This window comes from Labrus mixtus, chromosome 4, assembly GCF_963584025.1.
Source record: "Labrus mixtus chromosome 4, fLabMix1.1, whole genome shotgun sequence".
Classification (NCBI taxonomy): domain Eukaryota; kingdom Metazoa; phylum Chordata; class Actinopteri; order Labriformes; family Labridae; genus Labrus; species Labrus mixtus.
Window position 1 is genome coordinate 17,222,785 of NC_083615.1, and position 23,960 is coordinate 17,246,744.

Below are 23,960 nucleotides of genomic sequence, written 5' to 3' on the forward strand. Positions count from 1 at the left end.
TGTTCACACATGCAATCCACGCAGTCTATTCACTTCCTCCTCCATCATCACTCCACTCCACACTGTCTGAGGGCGACAAACACCCACACAGGTACTTCCATATCTGACTGTATTATATCCATAATGCAGCAGCTCCTCTCCACACTCCTCTGAGCTGATGGCTGAACAGGAGTGGAGAGAAATGTTTCTGAGCTGGAGGAGCGTCCTCAAAGTTGAGCACTTTATGTAATCCCCGGGGGGGGGGGCGCAGATGAGATGAACGCGAGGAGGAGGACAGAATCTGATATTTAAGGATTAAAAGATGGTTTGTTTGTTTGCACACTCAGCGGGTGTCTGGATGCCGACCGGCCAGCCGAGAGGAGGCATCATGTGCGGTGTGTCCTGGCTCCAGCTCCTCTGTGCTGACACCAGGTGAACGCTGGCGTCCGCTGGTTTTCAGAGGCCAAAAAGCCAGCTGGCTGCGTCAGGACCAGCTGGCTGTGAAGCCTGAGCCAGCAGCAGGACGGACACTTTTTCACACAGTGTCCTCTGGGTTCGGACGGGTCTCAGACAAGACTGGATGGAGCTCAGAAAGTCAGCAAGAGGACGGTTCAGTGTATCGAGTTCTGGCTGCCGGCTGGTTTGTTTCTCAGATGAATAATGTTGGCAGCGAGAAGCGTCCGACTGAGGACAGGTCTGAGTTATTTATAGGGGAAAATAATAGCCGTGCATTTGTTCTGATATAAATTTCAGCCTCAGAGAATTCGGGGAAAGAGACTGTAAAAGCATTTTTTTAAGCAGTTGGAGGACAGCTGTGTAATCAGGCACCGAACGGCCGACAGTGAATCCTGATAATCCTGTTCGGCATCTTTACAAACATCTCACAATGTTCGCCCCAACTTCCAACTTTACTTTAAATTCTAGTGAAGATGCCAAAGTTCTGTCAGGCTGCTATCTGCAGAAAACTTTGCAGAAGACTCTGCAAGGAGATCTATCGTCAGCATCATAATTCAGAGATTTGATAAAGATTTTGAGCAGCTGATGTTCCAACATGCCAGAGAAAGCTCTTCTAATCTGTTTTGTCAGGAACAATGTGAGGGGAAATATGCCTGTTGCAAACTGTTCTTCAATTTGCTCTTATTGGTAATGAAAGTAATGGTTACATGCTTTTGGAGCATTTTCTCCTCTTTTAGTCATTGGAACAATTATTTTTCAGTATAATTCGACTACTTATTATTTTAGCTTTTTCTAAGTATTTCAATCTTCATTTTGTTTGAGCATGTTGTTTTCATCTTCCCTCAGATGCTTCTTAGTTGTCTTTGTGTTTAATCTGCATAAAGTTGCCTACTACAGAGATTCAGTTGCTGCTTCTTTAAAAAAAAAAATATATATAGATTCATACATAAGTAATTCTGTCCAATCATCCCTTCTGGGCCTCCATACATGAGTAGTAGTGACTGTGTCTGCAGTGACCCTGTCCTCTGACTGGATGTTCATGTTTTGTTTTGTTTTGGTTGAATCTAGATGTTTCTGGGCGGGGGAAGCTGGTTTTGTTTCTCCCAGCCAATGACAGCATGCAGGTGAGTCTAGGAGTGGTTTCATAGAAACTGGGGAATGTGACGGATGTTGACGTAGTGAAAAAGAAGAGGAAATGTGATCACAGTGAGGCAAAACACCACAAGGATAGAGCTTGTTCAAAAATGAGGGTCGCGGATGCGGAGTTATCCTGCTTTCTGTTGCACAGGCATGTACCATACCACCAAACTAACTGGTGGCTAGCTTGTGCTAGCATGTGGTAGCTTGCAGTGCAGATACAAGCAGTAAAAGAAGACACTACGTCCTGCAGTGAGTGTGCGATTCTTGGGGCTGATGTTCACCCCAGCCAAAGAGAGCGCACAAGTGACTTTAGGAGTTGTTTTAAACCGATTTAAAGTAGCAAATATGGCGGACGTGGATGTAGCGGCAAAGCAGATGAAATATAATCATAGTCAGGCGAAATGTCAGAACAGAGTTTTTGTCAGCTACTAAAGTTTATGTTACTTACGTGTCTTTTTTTTGTTTTTTTACAGAAACAGTTACAGCCTGTTGTGTTAAAGTCTTACAAAGAACAAAACATACACCAGAAAAGATAATTAGTTTAGTAGTCCATCTTTCTTGTTGTTATTGGTCTTTGTCTGTGGTGTTGTATTTATTTATTTATTGGCAACTCAAGTTGAAATTCTTAATTTAGTCACGTTTTCTTCATGTTTACAGTTTGGTGTTTTTTATTACATACGTTTTTCAGTCCTTGAGGGGAAATTCTGGTTTACACTCTTTGGAGACATGGTGGTCAAACATGTAGTCCCGAATCACACACACGCACAAACAGGAGCTGTGGACATGAATTAATGGAGAGATGTCAGACTGAGGCTGCTAAACAGGGAGCGCTTCAGAGCTGGTGGGGGTTCAGCGCCTTGCCCAACGGTACGTCAGCAGTACTCAGGAAGTACCCTGGCACCTCTCCAACCACCAGCCCAACTTCCATATGTTTTTGATCCCCACCTGGGCTTATACAGAAGACTTAGCAGTTCCCAATCCAAGTTCCTATGGACTGAGCTACTTCATTTATTGATATTGGAAGTTGACTCGCATTGACCGAGGAGGGGGGCCTCATGTGGCCCCCGGGCTGTCAATTGCAGACCCCCGCTTTATATGCTTTGAGTGGACATTGGTGAAAAACCTAAATATATCCTATATAAAAAGAAACTAAGGCAATTGAGCGTTTCTCTTGAATTGACCTGATGTTTTAAACTGGAATGTGTAATAGTTTATCAGAGACTTGCTCCTCGTGTTTTTTTTACCTGAACCTCCGGTCTAATTATTCCCTGTGGTCGAGCTGATGGAGCTCAACAAACTCAACAACATAGTTTTCAAGTGCTCCCTTTAAAGATAAAAGCCAAATGAGATTTCAGACATTTTACTCTCAGCCATGAATGTGTGTCTTCATTAGCCAGACCGCAAAACTGATTAAATCTCCGTTTCCTCGGCTACATGCAGAGGCGCCCTGCAGCCGTCCACAGGGGAGGAGGTGATTAGATGAGATAAGATTAGATTCAACTGTATCGTACAAGCAAAGAGACAACAGTTGCAGTTTGGCTGAAATGCAAAAGCACGAGTGCAGAGAAAGGTAATTACATTCATAGTGCCAATATAGAATAATCAGTAATGGGAAAGAGGCACGGTGAGATAAGCACAGGATACCCAATGATTAAAGAATGAGCTCTACTTCAAACAACACCAACAAAGCTTTTACATGAACCCACGGTTTATATTGCAGACAGAGTTTAGGTGATGGGCTGGACACATTTAATTTCATATGTTATTGCTAGTTTTATATAATTAGAGTAAAGTCACAGCCTTGAGTGGCAGCAGGTATCAGATGGGAGAAACTGCAGAAATCAGCTGATTGCATAATTTAGTTAGATATAAAACTTGAAATGGCTGTAATATGACCACTTGTTGTTGTTGTGTAGATCAAACTAAAGTGACACCTCTCTAAAACTTTAACAAAGTGTTCCACAATTTCAGTGAAAAAGAGTCATTCTGAGGCTCTCAATAGATGATGCTCTCGTATCTGAAGGGAGGAACAATCCTCCTGTGGCTCTGCGGGTTGGAGGTCTTGTTGAAATGAGTTATTTTCAGAGCGTGTGTTAAAGCGCGTGTTAAACTGTAGGCCTCTCTCTCTCTCTTCTGTGTGTGCGATCTGACTGTTTGCAGCAAGACGCTCATGACTTTATGTGTCGTCTGAGAAAGTTCAAAGACGTCTGAAGTCTCTCGGTTCACGGCGAGTCGCTTCAGAAGTGGAAAGAAAAAAAACAAACAGAGGTTGATTTTCTTCTTCTGATGCTGACGAAGGATCTCTTCTTATTTCATCGTCTCTTCTCGTACCCCACTGAACTCTGTTTCAACTCTCTCTCTACTCAGAGATTCAGAAGATGAACATCCTCAAAGATGTGTGACCTGAGTTCATGTCAGGCTGTGTTACACCGGAGTGTGTGTGTGTGTGTGTGTGTGTGTGTGTGTGACAGGTTTTATATCACTGAGGATCTGAAGTGCTTCAATAAGATTGACACTTTTTCGTTTTTTAATTCAAACACTGTTGCGTGTGCTCAGCTGCTGAATGAAAGATGTCGACCAATCAGAGCAGCTCTTACAGTGTTGGATCTGGAGAGCCTCGTTGTCGATGTCACAGCCCCGTGCCTTCACATAAATCATTCATGTACCGCTGGCCGTGACATTTTCAAATCTTTTCATCCGTGTAATTATTTTTCACAAGTCGTGCTGTCTTTTTCTCCTGAGGTGTGTCTGACCTATGACCTCAAACCATAGGGCTGTTTACAGATTCTGTCCATAATTTCTGCTAAAGGCTATTTAACTATGTAATCAAAATTAAACCTTGAGCTGCATTGGAATGAAAATAATCAGGATCATGTGACTGAGTGAAATCAAGGGGTCAGTGCCATTATCGACAGAGGAAAGATACTTGACTTGCTGTTTGCGTTCACATAAACAGCTCCTCTGGATAATCTCCTGCGTTTTTCAGGAGATTTCTGTAAGTGTGAAAGCCCTATGACTCTACCTTTAAGAAATGAGTGATGAATGTCACTATTCAGATTCGGTTTGGTTATTGACCAAGCAGCACTTTTTGATGAGTTAGGGAGGCGGAAAAATAAATCAAATCTTTTCAGGACTTCGTCTTTCGTCTTGGCCTCCAACTTTGGATGACTCGTTTTGAATGATGCTTTAAATTCAATGTGCAAATTATAAATGAAGTGTTTGTCATAAACTTGTTTCAGTGTATCCAAACCTTACAGAGCGTGTCTTCTTTCATTAGAGTTATTAAGGATTTAATTAGAGGAAACTCAGCTGCCTGGCTGTTGAGGGTTTTATTTCTTTATATCAGGGTGCGTCAGTGAGTCATTGTGCCTGAATTGAATTTGTTCACAGAAACATTAAGTGAAAGCCAGCAGCGACAGCAGGAGTCATGGAGGATTTTACCTGCAGGCGAAGCTGTTTATTGTCCAGGAAAGAGAGAGATGACAGTAAATAGAGGTTTACTCTGAAGAAGACAATCAGAGCGCGGGCTGAACGATGATGGACGTGTGCTGTCACCACAGATGGATTTCCTCTTTCATCGTTCAGTCGCGCAGAAAGCTGGTGGCTGTCTCGGGATGACGAGCATCAGTCACTGTCAAACAAACGCCCTGAGACGGCAGAAAACAGACAGACGTGTCCTCCGCTGTAAAGACGTGTTAACACATCCACTCACAGAAATCTGTCCTCGGTGTGAGACCCGGTCTGATGCAGCTGCGGTCAGGGCTCAGCGGGATAAAGCAAAGGTCTAGTGTTGAGGGTAATGAGTGCTGTCAGGACGCCATCTATCAACCGCTCGCCCGCCGAGAGTCCATCAGCTGCTGCTGTCGCGTCACAGCGGGTCCACAATCAGGTCCAGATCACTTCAGCTTTTGTCCCACTGAGACCTCCACCTTATTTTTCCCCCCTTAAACTGCTGCCTCTTCAGACCTCACACTGTAAACATATATAACTGCTGGTGCATTCAGACTTTTTTTTTAACATCTATTCTCCTCACAGTTTACATTCTGGGCAAAGACACACAGTCTGTACCTTCAATACAGCTGATAAAATGTGTGCCCAAGCAAAACATCTTCACTCTGCAGCGTGGATCTCGTTAGAACTTCAGCACTAATGAGGAGAAACCTGCCTTATTGTCCAGGAACATTACCCATAGGATGAGTGTTTTTAAACCTGGAAACAGAAATGAACATCAGAGGTCGTACAATCAACACTGAAGTCAAGATCTGCCCTGAGCTCTAACCCACCAAATCACAACCCACCCTAGAGAGTGAGATTACAGATAACTTAAAATAGGTCAATATGTGAAATAAAGCTCAAGTTGTATCTCTTGCTTTCAAAATGCCAAAGCGCTTTAAACCTGCATTCTTTCTAATGTCCAGCAGGGGGCATTTCCACTGGTTGGAAAAAATAAGTCTTATTTTATTTTGCAAAAACCTGCAGTTCCTCGAAGGTCCACTAGAGGTTTCAGAAGCCCCAAACGTCACATACACACCCATTAGGGAAATGTCAGTTTATACAGCAGAAATTAAAATGTTTACAGCCTGAAAAAAAGAAATGGTCTGACAGGCTCATGTCTCGTTCGGCACACTGTAAGGGAGGTGGATTCTTTTTATAACTCATCCATTTTGATTTTATGAAGGATAAACTTTATTCACAATAACACACGTAGCTGTTCTGCCTGACATGTATAGCCTCAGCTCTGGTCTCCTTGGTGTTCGGCTGACTGACTGAAGTTAGTTTGAGACAGAATTACCAACATGGTGAACGCCATCGATGGCTGACGTCAATGAGGTTGCTCTAAAACTGCAGATAATCAATCAATCAATCAATCAATCAATTTTTATTATATTATATATTATATATCAGTTCTGGCAGGCCGTCAACCGACGATCTTGAGGAGCCTAGGAGAGCTCAAGAGCTCCCAGGAAAGTAGGTGGTTAGTGACTGAGATTTATAGATAGATACATGCAGTAATATGATGTACTGTATATGCACAGAGAGAGAGAGAGAGAGAGAGAGAGAGAGAGAGAGAGGAGCTCAGGGTAGCCCGGTAGTCTAAGCCTATAGCAGCATAACTAAGAGCTGGTCTACACCAGCACCAGCCCTAACTATAAGATTTATCAAAAAGGAAAGTTTTAAGTCTATTCTTAAAAATACAGACTGTGTCTGCCTCCTGGACCCCGGCTGGAAGGCGGTTCCAGAGGAGAGGAGCCCGATAACTGAAGGCTTTACCCCCCATAGTACACTTGGAGACTGTAGGTACCACCAGCAGGCCTGCACTCCGGGACCGCAACGCTCTCGAGGGACAGTACGGCACTAGTAGCTCCTTCAGGTAAGATGGTGCCTGGCCATTTAGAGCTTTGTAGGTGAGAAGAAGGATCTTGAATTCTATTCTAGACTGTATAGGGAGCCAGTGCAGAGAAGCCAGGACAGGAGTGATGTGGTCCCATTTCCTGGTTCTGGTCAGTACACGAGCTGCAGCATTCTGGACCAGTTGAAGAGTCTCTAGAGATATGCCAGAGCACCCTGACAAAAGAGAGTTACAATAATTCAATCTGGAGGTAACAAATACATGAACTAGTTTTTCTGCATCATTTTGCAACAGGATATTCCTGATTTTGGATATATTACGAAGGTGAAAGTAGGCTGTTCTTGAAACTTGACTGATGTGAGAGCTAAAATACATATCTTGATCAAAAAGAACTCCTAGATTCCTAACAGTGGTGCTAGATGCCAGGCTGATGTCACTAAGGACAGTCAAATCACTAGAAAAAGTCTCTCTGAGGTTCTTAGGGCCTAGCACAACAACTTCAGTCTTGTCTGAGTTAAGTAGCAAAAAATTTCTGGTCATCCAGGTCCTAACGTCCTTAAGGCACGTTTCTAGCTGACATAACTGACTGGTGCCATCGGGCTTCATTGATACATAAAGCTGAGTACCATCTGCATAACAATGAAACTGTATGGAGTGTTTCCTCATAATATTTCCCAGAGGAAGCATATATAATGTAAAAAGAATTGGTCCAAGCACTGAACCTTGTGGGACTCCATGGCAAACTTTAGTGTGCATAGAGGACTCATCATTAACATGTACAAACTGAGATCGGTCTGATAAGTAGGATTCAAACCAACTTAAAGCAGTCCCTGTAATTCCAAGCAAATGCTCCAGTCTGTACAACAGGATCCGATGGTCAATGGTGTCAAAAGCAGCACTAAGATCTAACAAGACGAGCACAGACAGAAGTCCCCTGTCTGAGGCTAGAAGTAGATCGTTTGTAACTCTAACTAGTGCAGTCTCAGTGCTATGGTGGACTCTAAATCCTGACTGGAACTCCTCAAATAAACTGTTGTCATGGAGAAAGTCACACAGCTGTTTAGCTACCACCTTCTCCAGGATCTTCGAGAAAAAAGGAAGGTTGGATATAGGCCTGTAGTTAGCTAGAGTTCCTGAATCTAGAGTAGGCTTTTTAAGTAGAGGTTTGATTACCGCTACTTTAAATGCCTGGGGTACATAGCCTGCCAGTAAAGACATATTGATCATATCTAATATAGAGTTGCTAACTAAGGGAAAGACTTCCTTAAACAGCTTGGTTGGGATTGGGTCCAAAATACAGGTTGACGGTTTCGACGCAGAAAAAATGGAATATAGCTCTGAAAGGTCGATTGGAGAAAAACAGTCGAGACTAATATCTGGTCCTGGAACTGTCTCTGCCGTATCAGACGTATCCGCACCAGGTAAGGGCAGGAGGTTACCAATTTTGTCTCTGATGTCTAGAACTTTGTTGTTGAAAAAGCTCAGGAAGTCATTACTGCTGAGGGCTAGAGGAATACAAGGCTCAATGGAGCCATGACTCTCTGTCAGCCTGGCTACAGTGCTGAAAAGGTATCTAGGATTGCCTTTGTTTTCCTCGATTAGAGAGGAGTAGTAGGCAGCTCGGGCGTGACGTAGAGCCTTCATATATCTTCTATGACTATCCTGCCAGAAAAAACGAGATTCTACGAGATAAGAATTTTAAGGTTTGTGGTACCTCTTCTTAAAATAAACATTCACGGAGCATCGACGGCTAAGTTAAAAGGAACTTTTTTTGATCAATCCTTACATTTAACAAGAGCCTCATTTTTTCTTCCCAGTGATTTTTTTTTAAAGCTGTTGATTGCACTGTTGTAAGGATGGAGGTGTGTGTATGTGTGTGTGTGTGTGTGTGTGTGTGTGTGTGTGTGTGTATGTGTGTGTGTGTGTCTCGCTCTCAGATCAGCGGGGTGTCCAATTAAGCCACTAATTAAAATTGCAGTCCTCCAGTGGAGGCAGGGACTCCTTCAGGAGGCAGCAGTGGGGCACAAGTTTGATTTCTCTCTGTGATTTATTGAACTGCACATTAGAGCTGTGTGTGACTCCAGCTGGTTTCACAGCCCCATCTCAGTTATTTTCGTTATTATGATGATGATTACTGCGAAAACTTGAGGTTTTCTTACAGTTACACCGACAGAAGCCCTCAGCGATAACACACAATCTTAACCTAGCTAGGAGGACGGTTTCAACCGACTTTAACATTATTATCCTCTGAACGGACGCACACAGTAGACGAAGGATTAGCCAGACCGCCAGGCCGCACACCTGCTGTTTGCAGTAACGATTTCACAGACACAATATCTCACAAACCCGTGTGATCAAACATGACTTCAGAAGAAAAACAAATATGGAGGACGATCACCGTTGTCAGCTGGCTCTCCTGTTGTGTTCTGCTATGCAGTGAAAAAAACAGAAAATAAGAACAACAATAAGGACGGGATCCTGGCTGAGAAGAAGGATTATGTGCGACTTTATACAGTTTGAGGGTGAGTTGTCAGAGAACACAGCATCTGATTGGTGAGTCTTTAAGTCTGCTTTAAGTCTGCATTGGCTGCTGCGGGTATTCCCTTGGAAGCGGTCCGACATGGTATCGTAATTATCAAAGATACTGGAGAGGCTCCGACTCGATTGGGAGCAGTAAAATAATCGATGTGACACCACACACTTGAGGAATATTTGGACAAATAATCGGTTGCGTCAAGCCAGGAGTCGGACCACGCCCCCGACTGTCAAAGGGGGCAAATCAAGCCTAAAATGATCTAGTGTGTAGCCAGCTTAAGTCATAAAGACACGATAAAGTAGAGAAAACAATCTAGAAAAGACACTTGCCTCTCAGGGCTTCCATACAAATCAAAAGTGTAATATTGTTATTTTTTTCTGTTCTGATGCTTCAGTATATCACGCTGCAGGAAAGATGTCTTGTAGGTCGACTTCCTCTGTCTTTTTCTTTCCAGGAGTAGACTCTCAGTTCGACCTATCGAAGTTGTGTTAGAAAGTGCATGTTCACTCCAAGCGGAAACCTCCGGTGTTGAAAAATGAAGCCGATGCGGAAGTGCAAAATCCTGCAGTTCGTCGAGTTTGTCCGTCCTGTAAATAAAGGTCAACATGCAGTGACCCTATGGGTTGAAACATGAAAAACAGCAGAATGGCCCTTTAATTACAGGAGCAGAGTGTGTTTTAATGGAGCCCCCGCTGACTGAGCCTCAATAAGTGATGCTGCTGTGTATTCATCCCACAATGCATCATTAATGCTAATGGAGGCTCCCCACTATATCTTCATGCAGCGGCTGCTTTAATAAACCCTGTGTGTGTGTGTGTGTGTGTGTGTGTGTGTATGTGTGTGTGTGTGTGTGTAGGTGTGTAGGTGTGCTTGTGTGTGTGTGTAGGTGTGTAGGTGTGTTTGTTTTATGTACCAGCAGGTGAAATAAATCAAAAGTCCGTGGCACACAGAAAATAACTTTCATATATTTCATTGTGAGCAAACAACTCCATGAACGTCGTCAAACTAGGACACATTTTGGAGATGCTTTTGAAAAATGGAGAGCAGTTAGAACAATGAGCCTCCGGATCCCCGGCTGTAACAGATGGGTGACGTCAACATTTACAGTCTACGGTTGGATCAGAAAGTGTTGATGAGTCTCTCTGGAGAGCATTACAGAAAATAGAAACTTTGCAGTTCTATTCGGGAGCTGTTGTTGCTCTCTCATGCAAAGTGGAACTTTTAAAACCCCAAAGTAATCAGGCAGGCAGCGCTCAGACACTCAGGACACTTTAAAGACTGTGATGATGTGTGTTTAAAGAAGTCCGTAAAGCTGTGTTGTTTGTGCTCAGTTGTGTAGAAAACAAAGCGGAGCTCCTCTCTGACGGTTAAACCTGCAGCGCTGCGATAGCGTCAGCGTCAGCTCTCAGACAGGTTTGTATTTACAGTAAAGCCCTGTAATTTGCAGCCTGTCGATCTGACTGACGTTTGTATTGCCGTCAGACCCCGCGCTGTCTGTCTTCCTCCCTCCTCCTGCTCCTCCTCTGTGAATCCTGATGAGGCGTCCGGCGGCGATCGGCCCGACACACCGGCCTTTGACTGAAGTGAAATCAATCAGGCCTTCAATCTGTCTCTAAAGGACCATTATCCAGCTCGGCTCGGGTCTGTCGGGCCTGTCTGCTGCAGGATCTATGATCTGATCCGCCTCTCTAATTCACACAGCACAGATCGCTAACTCAACTCTGACAAGAAACCCAACAACAGGAAGCAGAGGAAGGTCAGGATTTAAGGTCCAGACTGGACCGGTTTAAATCTCACCAAATATACAGCCCGATGTTTGACCTTAAATCTGCTCCATCAGCTGCTGGTCAGGTTTTTATGTCCGCCTGCCTTCTACTGCCTTCAACTTTAATGTCTTTAAGAAAAGAAACAAGACAAAATGACAACAATTCATTTCAGTCAGTCAAAAAAGAGAGAGTGTTAATTTGCTTATCCAAAGTTAAATCAGAGTGTGATGAGCCGAGGGTGTGGCTGGTTGGGAGATATCACGTGTGAACTTTGCTAACGTTTGCCTGAGTAATAATCAACAGAAGATGATTGAGACTGAATTCTAAAGAAATCTGAATTTTGATTTGAAAAAAATCGGTTCTGTTTAAAAAATAAATACATTTGAAGTGTGTTCAAACGTTAAGATGTTAAATGTCAGTTCAATCAGGAGAGACTGAATAAAGAAGGAGTGAATAACGACTATTATTTATTATAATAGGTAACATGGAAACAAGTCTTAACATAAGATCTTTGGCGCTTGGACTCTATGGGGTGGTTTATGCGTTTGGAACTTGTCGATTATGATCAGCAACAGAATAAATCCCCCCCCCCATGGAGTCCAGACCATGGTGGTGTTGGTGAAGCTGCTGACTTGTTGAGACCGGATGTGTGAAGAATTGATGAATGATGAATCCACAAAGATGGGCGGTGGAGGGGCTAAGGAAACATGAGAACAAGGCAGAGAAAGAATTGTATTTAAAAGAGGGAGCAGAGTGCGGCTAAGCTGACAGTGAGGGAGGAACGTCATGTGATTGGTTATGAGGGATGATCACCCAATGACAGCCCCAGAAAATGACAGCAGAGAGACTGACAGCAGAAATGTGAGTGAGAGGGATGAATGAGAGATAGACCTGATAACTGAACTCACTATGTTAACAGTGGTTAAAGGAACAAGAATTGCCAAAAAGAGACTGAACATGGTTTGGATATAATCGCCTTTGTTTTCCACACACAAAATAACCCTGTGTTCTTAAAGATATGGATTGCAATTTGTTGCTGTTGTTGTAAGTTTGACTTGAAAAATCTGGTCTGAAATGTGCTGTGGTATGCTCCAGGAACATGCCCTTAAATCACTGTTGTTTTACCCCCCGTGTCTCCACAGATTCCTCAGATCAGCTACGCCTCCACGGCCCCGGAGCTCAGCGACAACACGCGCTACGACTTCTTCTCCCGCGTGGTTCCTCCGGACTCCTACCAGGCTCAGGCTATGCTGGACATCGTCACGGCGATGGGCTGGAACTACGTGTCCACGCTGGCCTCCGAAGGAAACTACGGAGAGAGCGGCGTCGAGGCCTTCGTCCAGATCTCCAGAGAGACGGGTAGGAAACCCCGTGCAGATAAAAGTCAAATCGATGAAGTTTGTCTCGTTATGGAGGTCAGAGGAGGGGAGCAGCTGATGGCGTGCGTTTAAGCTGCGGGTTGTCACAGCGGCTGTCGTCAGGCTCGCCGGCCGTTGATGAGTGAACAGGAGGAGAGGTCGTGTAATTGACTCTGGATATAATTAAAGCAGAAAGTCGTCGCTGTTTTCTCCTCGTCCGGTCACTGTGAGGCAATCAGTCCTCGCTCGCGCTGATTAAAATGTTATCGCTCCCAGACGAGCTCCGACATTAATTAGATTGTAAGAGCCGTGTTGAAATTCATCAGCGGAAACAGATATATGTAGGAGAGCAGTGTGTGTGTGTGTGTGTGTGTGTGTGTGTGTGTGTGTGTGTGTGTGTGTGTGTGTGTGTGTGTGTGTGTGTGTGTGTGTGTGTGTGTGTGTGTGGGGGTGGTAGTTGAGTTCAGGTTCAGTCGTTCTTCTTGTCTCTCGTTCTCCTTGTACCATGATAAGTTACTCCTGGAGAACAATAGAGGATTTTCAATTTTGAGACGGTTTTAAAAACATAACACACGACACAAGGCAACAATTTGATTTGATTTATGAAAAACCCTTCAAATTTAATTGAAAAATGAACTAGTAATAGAAAGAATAGACATGAGCTACTTAGACAGGACGCTTTGTGAACCAGGAAACATGTTTATTCCTGCTGTACAAACGAACATTTTAAAAATGGGACCTAATGAGGATTCCTCAGCTTTTGCAGCAGGCCTCTAGTGGACACTCAAGGAACTGCAATTTTTTTTACACAAAAAAATGTAGCTTCATTGTTCAAGTCTGGAGGTTGTAACTGGAAAACAACATCAACCGAATATTAAACCATCAGTATGAGGGCATCTCACAGGACAGTCTACAAGACAACACACGGAAAAAACACAAAACGCACACATTTTCTACTTTGCAAATAACAGATTTTTAGATCGCAGTTTTGCATAGAATAATAATAATAATTTATAGTTTATTGATCCCGCGAGGGGAAATTCGTTTTTACACTCTGTCTAGTTAACATGCTACACAAACATAGGCCGAAATACACACACATGCACAAACAGGATCCTATGGACATGCACTAATGGAGATGTCTCAGAGTGAGGGGGCTGCCCACAGCGGGCGCTCCTGAGCTGGTGGGGGGGGGGTTAGGTGCCTTGCTCAAGGGCACCTCGGCAGTGCTCAGGAAGTGGACTGGCACCTCTCCAGCTACCAGACCAATTTCCAGACTTGGTCCGTGCCGGGACCTGAACCGGTGACCCTCCGATTCCCAACCCAAGTCCCTACAGACTGAGCTACTGCCGCCCATATCCCCCATTGATCTTGAAGTCATCTTTAAGAGTAGCTTTCTTTTTAATATGAAACTCTGCAAACTCGCCTTAAAGTTGACACAAAATGTGTCTTTAGAGGAGGGAGGTCAGTATTTACATTTCAGTACATTTCAGAGGTAAGACTTAATCAGACCTATACATGTTTTTTTTTTAGCGTCACTGTGTTGATATGTCTGATCACTAATGAGCAACATGTAGCATCTCATGTGACTCCTCTGACTTAATTTATAAACACAGAAACAGTTTCTTTAGTTGTGATGCTGGACGTACAAAACTCCTCCAATAACATCATAAAATATGAAAAAAAACCTGAATTTCTATTCTCCACTTTGTCGCACTCTGTCTCTCTTTGTCACTTTAACCCGGGTATGTTGGCGGTGAAATACCTACATGTTTACCTGTGCATGTGACAGTGCTGTGATCAGTGTGTAAATGGCGGCAGCAGCAGTAATCATGACGAATGGCTGCGATCGCCGCGTTTAAACGCGTCAGATTAATAAGGAGACGCTGTGCAGAGAGCAGCTGGGGCTCCTCAGTGGGATCAATGAGCTTTCATCTCCGCTGCGGCTGTTGTCTGCACACACACAGAGGAAAACACACACACACACACACACACACACACACACACACACACACACACACACACAGACTGCTGCACACATGGAAAAGGCTCATTAGCAGCCTGAATATGTATTTATATCAACAGGAATGAGGTCTGATGTTGTGGAATCTCTCGTCGGCTGCACGGCTCACCGAGTAAAAAACTCAGTGATCAGAGGAAGTATTGATCAGAGCTGAAGGCTGATTAGCTTTAATGAATGTGTGTTTGGAAAGAACTTCTTAACGAATAAACTGTTTCCTGGATGTAATGATCTTGTCTTAATTATTGAACCCAACAGAAGGTGATCTATGAATGTTATTTATTACTAACTGTAGTAAGAGACGTGTTGAAAATGTTGAGCTGCTGCTGTGAAAGGGCTCTTTGTGTTGCAGTAATAACGAGATTGAAATGCCTTTAACTTAAACACACTTTACACCTCATCAAGTGTGATGCCAGGTGTAGTGGAGTTTCTGCCACGTGTAGAAGTCAGTAGCCCTGTTCAGACGACCGTTTCAAGCCTCGAGATTTCAGCTCGTGTGACGTTTGGCCTTCAATCTGAAAGTTGTGGACGCGTAATGCAGGGACGACGTGACCCCGCCTCTGCACCGTCTTCAGAGGTAGTAACAGAGGCGAGACGGTATCAGCGGAGCAAGCGGGGTGGGGGGGGCGCAGCGCTGTGTATGTGACTGCCCTCTGACCCGTGCTTCCACAATGTAAATTCACTGACCGAGACAAGAATATTACATCGCTGCAGAATCAATATGAACGTACAAGACGTGATGATGGCTGAGCTTAGTTATGACACTTTTTTTTATGTAATGTTTTTGTGGTTTTCAAATAAAGAAAGAGGACCCAGATGCAGACAATGACATTAATAAAGAGAAAGGCAACAAACAGCTCGCTGAATAGATATCCAAAGGAAAGTGACACAGTCAACACTCTGAGCGGGGTTAAAGTAAGACGATGAAACAAAGACTTACAAGACATACTGTAGGTAGAACCATACAGCAGACTAAGGGAGGATCACAACAATGACAATATCAGGAAAACACACAAAGAAAAGGGCTCAAAACCGGGCCTAAACTCATCCAGGGTTTACAGGATAGCTAGGCTAAGTCAGCAGCTGTTGGAGATGAAGACTGAAGTTTGAAAATCAAAAGTTCTGTTGGAAGAACATTAGCCAGAGCTCGGAAGCCCGCTGCTAATCTCTGCTGCAGGAAGTCCAGCTACATTAGCTGCTACGAGAATCACACACCTGGATATTTGGAAAAGACTTAAGATGGATTGTGGGGTAATGTAGCCAGCCTGTAACAAGAAACAAGAATATCTCAGAATATAGAGGTACTATGTTACCTCGTCTATGCGTTGATTGGGTTCGATTTCTAGCTAAAAAGCAGTGAGTCGGAGTTTAGCAAAATGCTAAATCTGTTCAGTTATCTTTTAAGTGCTGCGCAGCTTTTGTGAGTGTCAGTTTAATTGCAAGAAGAGGTTTTAAGATTCATAAATACTCTGTTATCCTAAAAGCATACTTCCAGGATCTGCAGTTCTGCTTTGCCACCTCTGAGTTTACCACCTCTTGGCAACGCCTGGAAGTAGGCATTATGGCAGGATGCACCATCTCACTTCACAATGGCAATAGAGGTTATCATCCGTGCCTCAAAGTGGGTGGTTGGTGGATGCCTCACCTCAGACCTGCGTCTCCCTCCTCTCAGAGCTTTTATGGATGACATCACTACTCTGACTTCCACCGTCCCGTGCACTAGGAGGCTGCTTGGAAAACTGCAGGAAAATATCATCTGGGCTCGCATGAAGATAAAACCATCTAAATCACGCAGCATTTCTATTGTCAAGGGAGTGCTGTCTGACATTAGATTCTTCATTGGGGAAGACCCAACAGTATCCGAGAAGCCTGTCAAAAGTCTGGGAAGGTGGTATGATGCATGCCTGAAAGATAAAGACCAGATACAACAACTGCAGAAGGATATTGGTAGTGGCCTACGGGCTATTGATAACACCCAGCTGCCTGGAAGGTTAAAGACCTGGTGCTTACAGTTTGGCCTATTTCCTCGGATCCTGTGGCCCCTTACAATCTATGAGGTCCCAACCTCAACAGTGGAGAAGCTGGAAAGAGGGGTCACAGGTTACATCAGGAAGTGGCTTGGAGTCACACGCTGCCTCACTTCCATAGGCCTCTATGGAGATTTTGCCCTTAAACTGCCCTTTGCCAGTCTCACAGAGGAGTTCAAATGTGCTAAAGTGAGACTTCAGTTGACACTGAATGAATCCCGAGACGCAGTGGTGAGGAAAAATGCACCGACCCTGGCAGCAGGCCGCAAATAGAGACCAGCCAGAGCAGTGGAGGAGGCAACAGCTGCCCTTAGACATGCAGACATTGTGGGGCATGTTCAGCAAGGAAGAGGAGGCCTTGGGTTGACAGCTACTCGCCCAACTTGGAACAGAGCCACAGCTCCAGAAAAGAGGAAGATGGTGGTGGAGGAAGTACGCCACCAAGAGGAAGCGACAAGGTGGGCCAAGGCAGTCTCCCTTGGCCAACAGGGACAGTGCAGAGAGGAGGAAGATCAGCTGGAAGGACCTTTGGGGCATGGAGGCAAACCGACTAAGCTTTATCATTAGAGCTACGTACGACGTCCTTCCAACACTGATTAATCTTCAGCAATGGGTGGGTGAAGATCAAGGCTGTTCCTCTGCTCCAGGCCAGCCTCCCTCAAACACATACTTACAGGGTGTAAAGTCAGCCTCACTCAGGGACGTTACACCTGGCGTCACAATAATGTCCTTAAATGCCTTGCCTCCGCCCTGGAAGCAAACGAGCAGCCACCAACTCTGCACCACCATCAGCAACTAACACCCTGCAAACTACCATCTTTGTCTTTGTGAGGGAGCCAAAGGAACCAGGAGCAGACCCACTCCTCCGGAAAGTGGCCAGCTTCGTTTAGCCCATGACTGGAAGATGCTAGTTGATGTTGGTCGTCGGCTCGTATTTCCCCCCAAGATCGCAACCTTCTCCCTGAGGCCTGACTTGGTACTCTGGTCTCCTTCTCTTAGAAAGGCCTTCATTGTTGAACTCACGGTACCCTGGGAGGACTCAGTGGACGAGGCATATGAGCGGAAGCAGCTACGTTATGCCGAGTTAGCAGCAGAAGCACAACTCCGCGGCTGGAACACCGAAGTTCGTCCTGTGGAAGTGGGATGCAGGGGGTTCGTAGCGACATCTACAATGAGGTTGCTCAGAGACCTAGGAATCAGAGGTCAGATCCTGAAGGCAGCAACCAAATCTATGTCGGAGGAAGCAGAGAGAAGCAGCCAGTGGCTGTGGATGAAGAGGCAGGACTCCTGCTGGGCCCCAAGGTAGCAGTCCAGGTTGACACAGAGGGGGGTGTTTCTGGGACGCCAGAATTCACCGTTGAGCCCTCCTGAGACGTCGTGGGCTTATCAACGAAACGTTGAGGAAGGAGGGTGCCCACTTGAAAACCCCTCTGTGTCTACATTCCCCAGCTAGGTACAATCTTATTAGGTGCTTGCACATAAGGGATTTTATACATCTTGTCCTGTGTTTCTGAAATCTCAAAGTATAGTTAATACAGGAGGACATGAAGGAACATGAGGACATGAGGAACACAAATTGACATGGTAGAGGAGGATGGGATATAGAGAAGGAAGATGTAGGAAAAAAGAAAATGGACAAGAAAATGATGCAGGAGAGGAAACTAAGCTGAGGAAGAAAAGAGAAGAGAGAGGAGGAAAGGATGCATTTTTGGGAGGAAAAGAGGACAGGAGGCTGTACAGAGCAATGTTTCAATAGAGGGGGAAAGGAAGAAAGACGAGGTAAGGTTGTGGAGAAGGAAACAAGTGGGGATAGAGGAGGATAGGAGGATGTTTAGAGAAGGAAAGGAGAAGATTGAGGAGAAAAAGATAGGGAGAATGATATAGTGCGAGGAGAGGAGGATGTATAAGGGAAAGAGTAGAGGAGTTAAAGAAGTGACGATGGAAACTAGTTGGGGTATATGGGCGGGAGAGAGATTAAATAGAGGTAAGGACTATGAAGATAGGTTGACGCATAATTATTCTGAAAGAGAGGAGGTAGTGGAAACAAAAAAGCGAGCTGGGAAATGAGAAGCAGCAGGTAAAGAAGAGGAGGTGGAAGTAGACGTGTGGACACACAACAGGAGGAGTTGGTGAAAGAGTGAGAGGAGGAAGTACATCTCGTCCGGAAATGTCCTACTTTCTCCTCTTATGATGTCATCCTCCCGGTGTGAGGATCCAGCTGCTGAGACATATGACAGATGTTCCTGAAGTATGTAACTTGCAGCCGACAAGAGACCTGAGCTAATCGCTGCAACATAACACAGCATCGCCTCCCGTATCCCGTCTCCATGGCAACAGCTGCAGATCTCCCTGCAGCACACTGACGAGCTCACACACACACACACACACACACACACACACACACACACACACACGCACACACACACTAATACAAACGGTCATCTCCCTCTGAATTGAGTCCTGTCAGCAGGTCAAGGTGTGTTCACCTGCAGGAGGCGGAGCTCTGGCACAGCTGACAGGTAGGGAGAGACACTTGGCCCTCTGTGATGTCATCAGCTGGTCCTCAGGGGCTGCTGGGAGATCGTTCCACCTTTTAAAACTAATGATTTTACACCTGAGGCCAGGAGGATTTGGTAAAGTGCACTCGAAGCTGCAAGAGTGAGAAAGTCTACCCTGACGATGTCATAATAAATTTAATCGGGTTCAATAAAGTTGACCGACATATTTGTGGGGTTCAAGGAAAGATTAAAAATATGTTGACATCATTGTTGTGCAATTTAGACAGCGTGTAGAAGTTTGCCTGCAATTTTTGATCACCATAAATTACCCAATGAGGGGTGACCAGGAACTATTTTTGTGTCGCCCTGGTATAGCAACAGGTATCAGTTGGGTTTTAACTTGTATCATACCAACATTTAAGATCCTGGTATCATGACAGCACTAATTGCAGTCATTGTTTGATCCTGATTCGCTCCTGATTCGCTTTGTTTTGTTCATCTCTTTTCATCCTCCAGATGTTAATCGTCTCCTCTGAGCGTCTCTGTGCGTCTCTCTGCTGATCCTCCAGGTTCACAATCAATTCGAGACACCTGGAGCAGCACTCTGCAGCAGCAGCAGCTGAAAGTCTGGATGCTCACACCAGGCTTCCTCTTCCTTTTGTTTCTGTAATGAGCCCAGGTGGCCTGACTTGTAGGTGTCTCTGTCCACCAGGCCGAGCCGAGCCGTGCCATGCTGAGCTGTGCTGAGGCCAGCTGGCTCATGACAGCAGCTTTCCCAGAGAGCCGAGTCACTGACCTCTCTGACAGGGAGACGCTGTCTCCGATTACAGGAGCGTTTACATCATCACTGAAAATGAACTGAAATAGTTTTTCCTGGACGTTCTCTTGGATCAGAGTTCACAAACATTTTAAATATCAAAGTGTGTTTCAATAATGGTTTCCTCGGCTCTTTAATCCCATTAAGCAGAGATTAAACATCTTTCTTGTCTGTTTGCCTTTGAAGTGTTTGAACTCTCTGCATCAGCTGCAGGCTTTTCCTCCTCTGAGGCCTGAACCCGACCTCCTGCACGCTCAGCTGATTCACACCCACACACACTGATACACACAAACAGACACTCAGCTGCTTTTCAAGCTTTATGAGTGAAATATCATGGACAGGAAGCAGAGGAATGTGACATTTTCTGACCTGTCATTCGGTCGCATATTTTCATCTGATGGACTTTCAATCAGAGTGTATGAGAGTGTGTGCCTTTTCTGTGTGTATTTACAGTCATCTAGTAAACCTAGCACCTACATGCTCTGGACAGCAGGTGTTCAGAGGATAAGAGCCAAAGTGAAAGTGTTTTGCTGTATCTTGCCTCTTTGAACAACAGCTTACTTCCTCTGGTGAAGCCAGGGGTGAGCGATAAAGGGAATCCAGCCACATCTTGTTTTTTTCCTCCCTTTGCTTTTTTTCTGACAGTCTGACAGGAAACTCTCAGAAGCAGGAATGGAGTTGGTATTGAGAGATGTCTAGAAGCAGATTGTTAGCTGCATGCACATGTAGATATCTATTAAGGAGCATTGATTAGAGATTCATTGCTGAGGAGTTTTGGGATTGCATTGTGGCCATTTTGTTCTGCCGCTCGTACTCTTTTCCCGTATACGGCCAAAGCACGCTGTAAAGTGTGTGGATGATTTTACTAGTGTTGCAGTCAAGACCACACTAACAGAGACCGAGACCAGAGTGCTCTGAGAAAGAGTCAGGACCGAGACACTTAGGGATCGAGACCGAGTCAAGACCAAGACCTTAAATATCACAGAAAAATCATCATCTTGTGTTTAGGGGGCTAAAAATCAAATTATGAATGAATTGAAGTTATTTGTTCTTTTAGAAAGAGACGTTTTCCTTCTAATCACAGTGATGATGTGGCAAAATAGCCGTTCACTGGGTGTCTTGTCTGCCCATTCTGAGACCGAGATAAGACTGAGTAAAAATGCTTTCGATTCCCAGACCTTCACAAAGTGGTCTCGAGGCCAGTCTTGAGACCAAGACAGATTACAACACTACATTTTACACGTCTGTACTGTTAACGGGAACAACATGACTTTGATATCCAAATCCGGCCCACACCAATAGATGCTACATTTTTATGGCTGTGACCAACGGTCACACAGAAACTGCACACAGAGAAACTGCACACAGAGAAAACCGTGTCCATGTAACCAATAAAAAAAAGCTGAAAACATTCAGAGCCAGAGTTTGGATTCATGAAGTTATTAAATCTCTGGTTTCACTTTGTAAAGTCGGGGAAACGCGGCGAGGAGAGCAGCAGGAACCCCACTGGTAGAAAAATGGCTTCAGGAAACATTCAGGGACCCGCTGTCAGCTGGGAGAACTGCTCTCACGGAAGTATTTTCCTCTCTATAACTGGATCCCGCTGTGAACACTGAACTCACAGTTTGTGCTCTGAAACAGGAGGGGGGAGAGTTTGTGAAGTGAACGAGCCGCTGGAGAGAAACAGAGCGAGAGACAGAGAGAGAGAGGAGGATGTAATATCTTATTCCACACTCCTGTGTCTGTTTCACCATTGTCATTATTATTAATTATCATCCTCATTACACGGGTCATTACTCCTGCAGTGGCGACAGCTCTGCGGACTCCCTACAGGACCACAACCCATCCAGACTCTTTCTGAGCCCGGGGTCATGACCTTTGTCCTCCTTTATTCCGCTAATATAGAAAACAATGTCATCCCTGTGCTCAGCGATGGATGGTGCAATGGCGCAACTACCGATGGTGCAACCGGTGCAATGTAGCCGAGCCCACACGCTTAGTGCGGCGCATAGCAACCAGCAGTTGATTTATTATTACTGATGGTAAGTGAGCGCTCTGTAAGGTAGGAACATCCAATTCAAATGTGGCCGCTGTGTCGTTAATGACAATGGGCGGAGTCTTCCTGTAAGTGTATCTGATGCTGTCATCCATCATGTGTTGGCATACATGAAGCTTCTGTGCTTTTCTTCATGGTTGTTTATTTAATTCCCATCAATCCACTGTGTAAGCTGCCTGTTAAATAAAGTGTTTTGGATGCTTGGTAGTTGAATGAAACCCGGCTGAGGTGGTTTGAAGCCGGCTGTTGGATCAGTGTGGCTGCTGTCCGTGGTGCTGATCAGAGGCTGGTTTGGATCACAGCTTCATGATGTTTTTCTGCATGTTGACATGACTCATCTGTTCAGGAATTGTCTGGAATGGTTGTGTGTGTCTGTGTTTGTGCAAACAGGTGTGCGCATCTGTTTAGGGAAAGGGCGAGGGTCCAATTCATTTAATTAATTTGCACCAGGTCCCTAAAATAACTACTTCACCATGCTGCTGTTGTGGTTCCCATTCAGCAATCAGCTCTAAGTGTCTTTAATCATTTTAAAGATGAAGGCAGATGTTAGGATAGAAAGTCTACTCTCGCTTTGATGATGAACATTCTCACACTTTTTTAAAAGCTATTCACGCCCACCCTGGCTGCTCTTTAAGAACATGCCCACCCAGATGCTCACTCAAATTTCCCTGCGACCGCAAACAGAGCTGGCCAATCAGAGGAGAGTGGGCATGTGTTGAGGGGGGCCTTAAGGAGACAGCAGCTGAAATGAAGCGTTTCAGGAAGAGGCTGAAACGAGGGATTTTACCGACGCTAGTTTAAGATAAGCAAGGACATCTTGCAGCGTTACTCAATAGGTGTCACAGACTGATTCAAATAATGGTGAAAGTAAGTATAATAGATCTCCTTTACGGTTGTACGTGTTCAAAGAGCTGGGTCTTTACCTGTGTGGACCTGGATGAAGGGGTTCAGGTAGGCAGGAGCTGTTTTTGTTGCTGTTTTGTAAGCAACTAGCTGATGGGTTTTGGGTTTTTGTGGTTGATTTTGACAAACTAAGAACAATTCAAATTCTCAGAGAGCTCGGTGATGGAGGAACTATCTAGTTGCTCCTCCGGTTTAGCTGACATTGGAATAAAAAGTCCATGTTCTTTCTTTAAAACAGAAATATATATTTTTAAAAAGAGCCTTAACTTTATTCACTCAGAGAGGAGAGCAGCAGCAGGACTATTTCAGAGTAAAACCAGACAGTTCCTCGTCACTGTCCCGCTCAGAGGCGCAGCCCCCCCACCAGCAGACCTGGATGTTCCCAGCAGGAACGGTGGGCAGACAGCGAGCTGACTCCTGTTTGAACTCCTCTCCGACTGAGGCAACGCCCGCCGCCTCTCAAAGCTAAAATCCTGCTCCACAGCTGTTTATTACCCGCTCATCTCTGAAACCTTGTCACTGTTTGTCAGGGAGCAGCCTCTGGTTTGTTTGTTTGTTTGTTTGTCTCTCCAGTGATATTTGTTGTCGCCTCGAGCCTGACAGGAGAAGATCTATGAGGACTTGAAAAGTTTTTACAACCTCAGAAAAAAACTCAAAACAAATAAGGAAAAAGATATGAATTCATCTGTTCGACGACCTGCTTCCACGGATGTTAGATACAGGAAACGATCATTCAGTTTTTTTGCATTTAAAAACCGTTTTTGTCCGGCTTTTATTTTGTAGTTTGTTCTGACTTAAGCGAAGGGTACTTCACTTCCTGGCACATGAGGTGTTCTTTTCCGTCACTGCGGCTGCAGTATGACGATGCAGTTGCTTAACAACGGTGCGCCTAAAGGGACAAAACAGTACACAATTAATGATAAGAAAATAATGTGTTAGCTTTTGAGCTTTATTGCATCCCAATTTCTGCATTATCTCATACAGCCCTACTAAATATACATTGTTACTTTTGTTTAAAGGAGCAGTATGTAACTCTGACACCTAGTGTTTAAAA

At 44.7% G+C, this 23,960-nt stretch overlaps 1 protein-coding gene across 1 annotated transcript in view; it reads left to right on the forward strand.

The window, feature by feature from the left end:
- Positions 1–23,960, forward strand: part of LOC132972966 (metabotropic glutamate receptor 8-like) — a 139,491-nt gene that overhangs the window by 38,418 nt on the left and 77,113 nt on the right. The window contains exon 3 of the mRNA XM_061036127.1: positions 12,370–12,586. Coding sequence (XP_060892110.1) covers positions 12,370–12,586 — 217 coding nt within the window. The remainder of the gene's footprint in view (positions 1–12,369; positions 12,587–23,960) is intronic.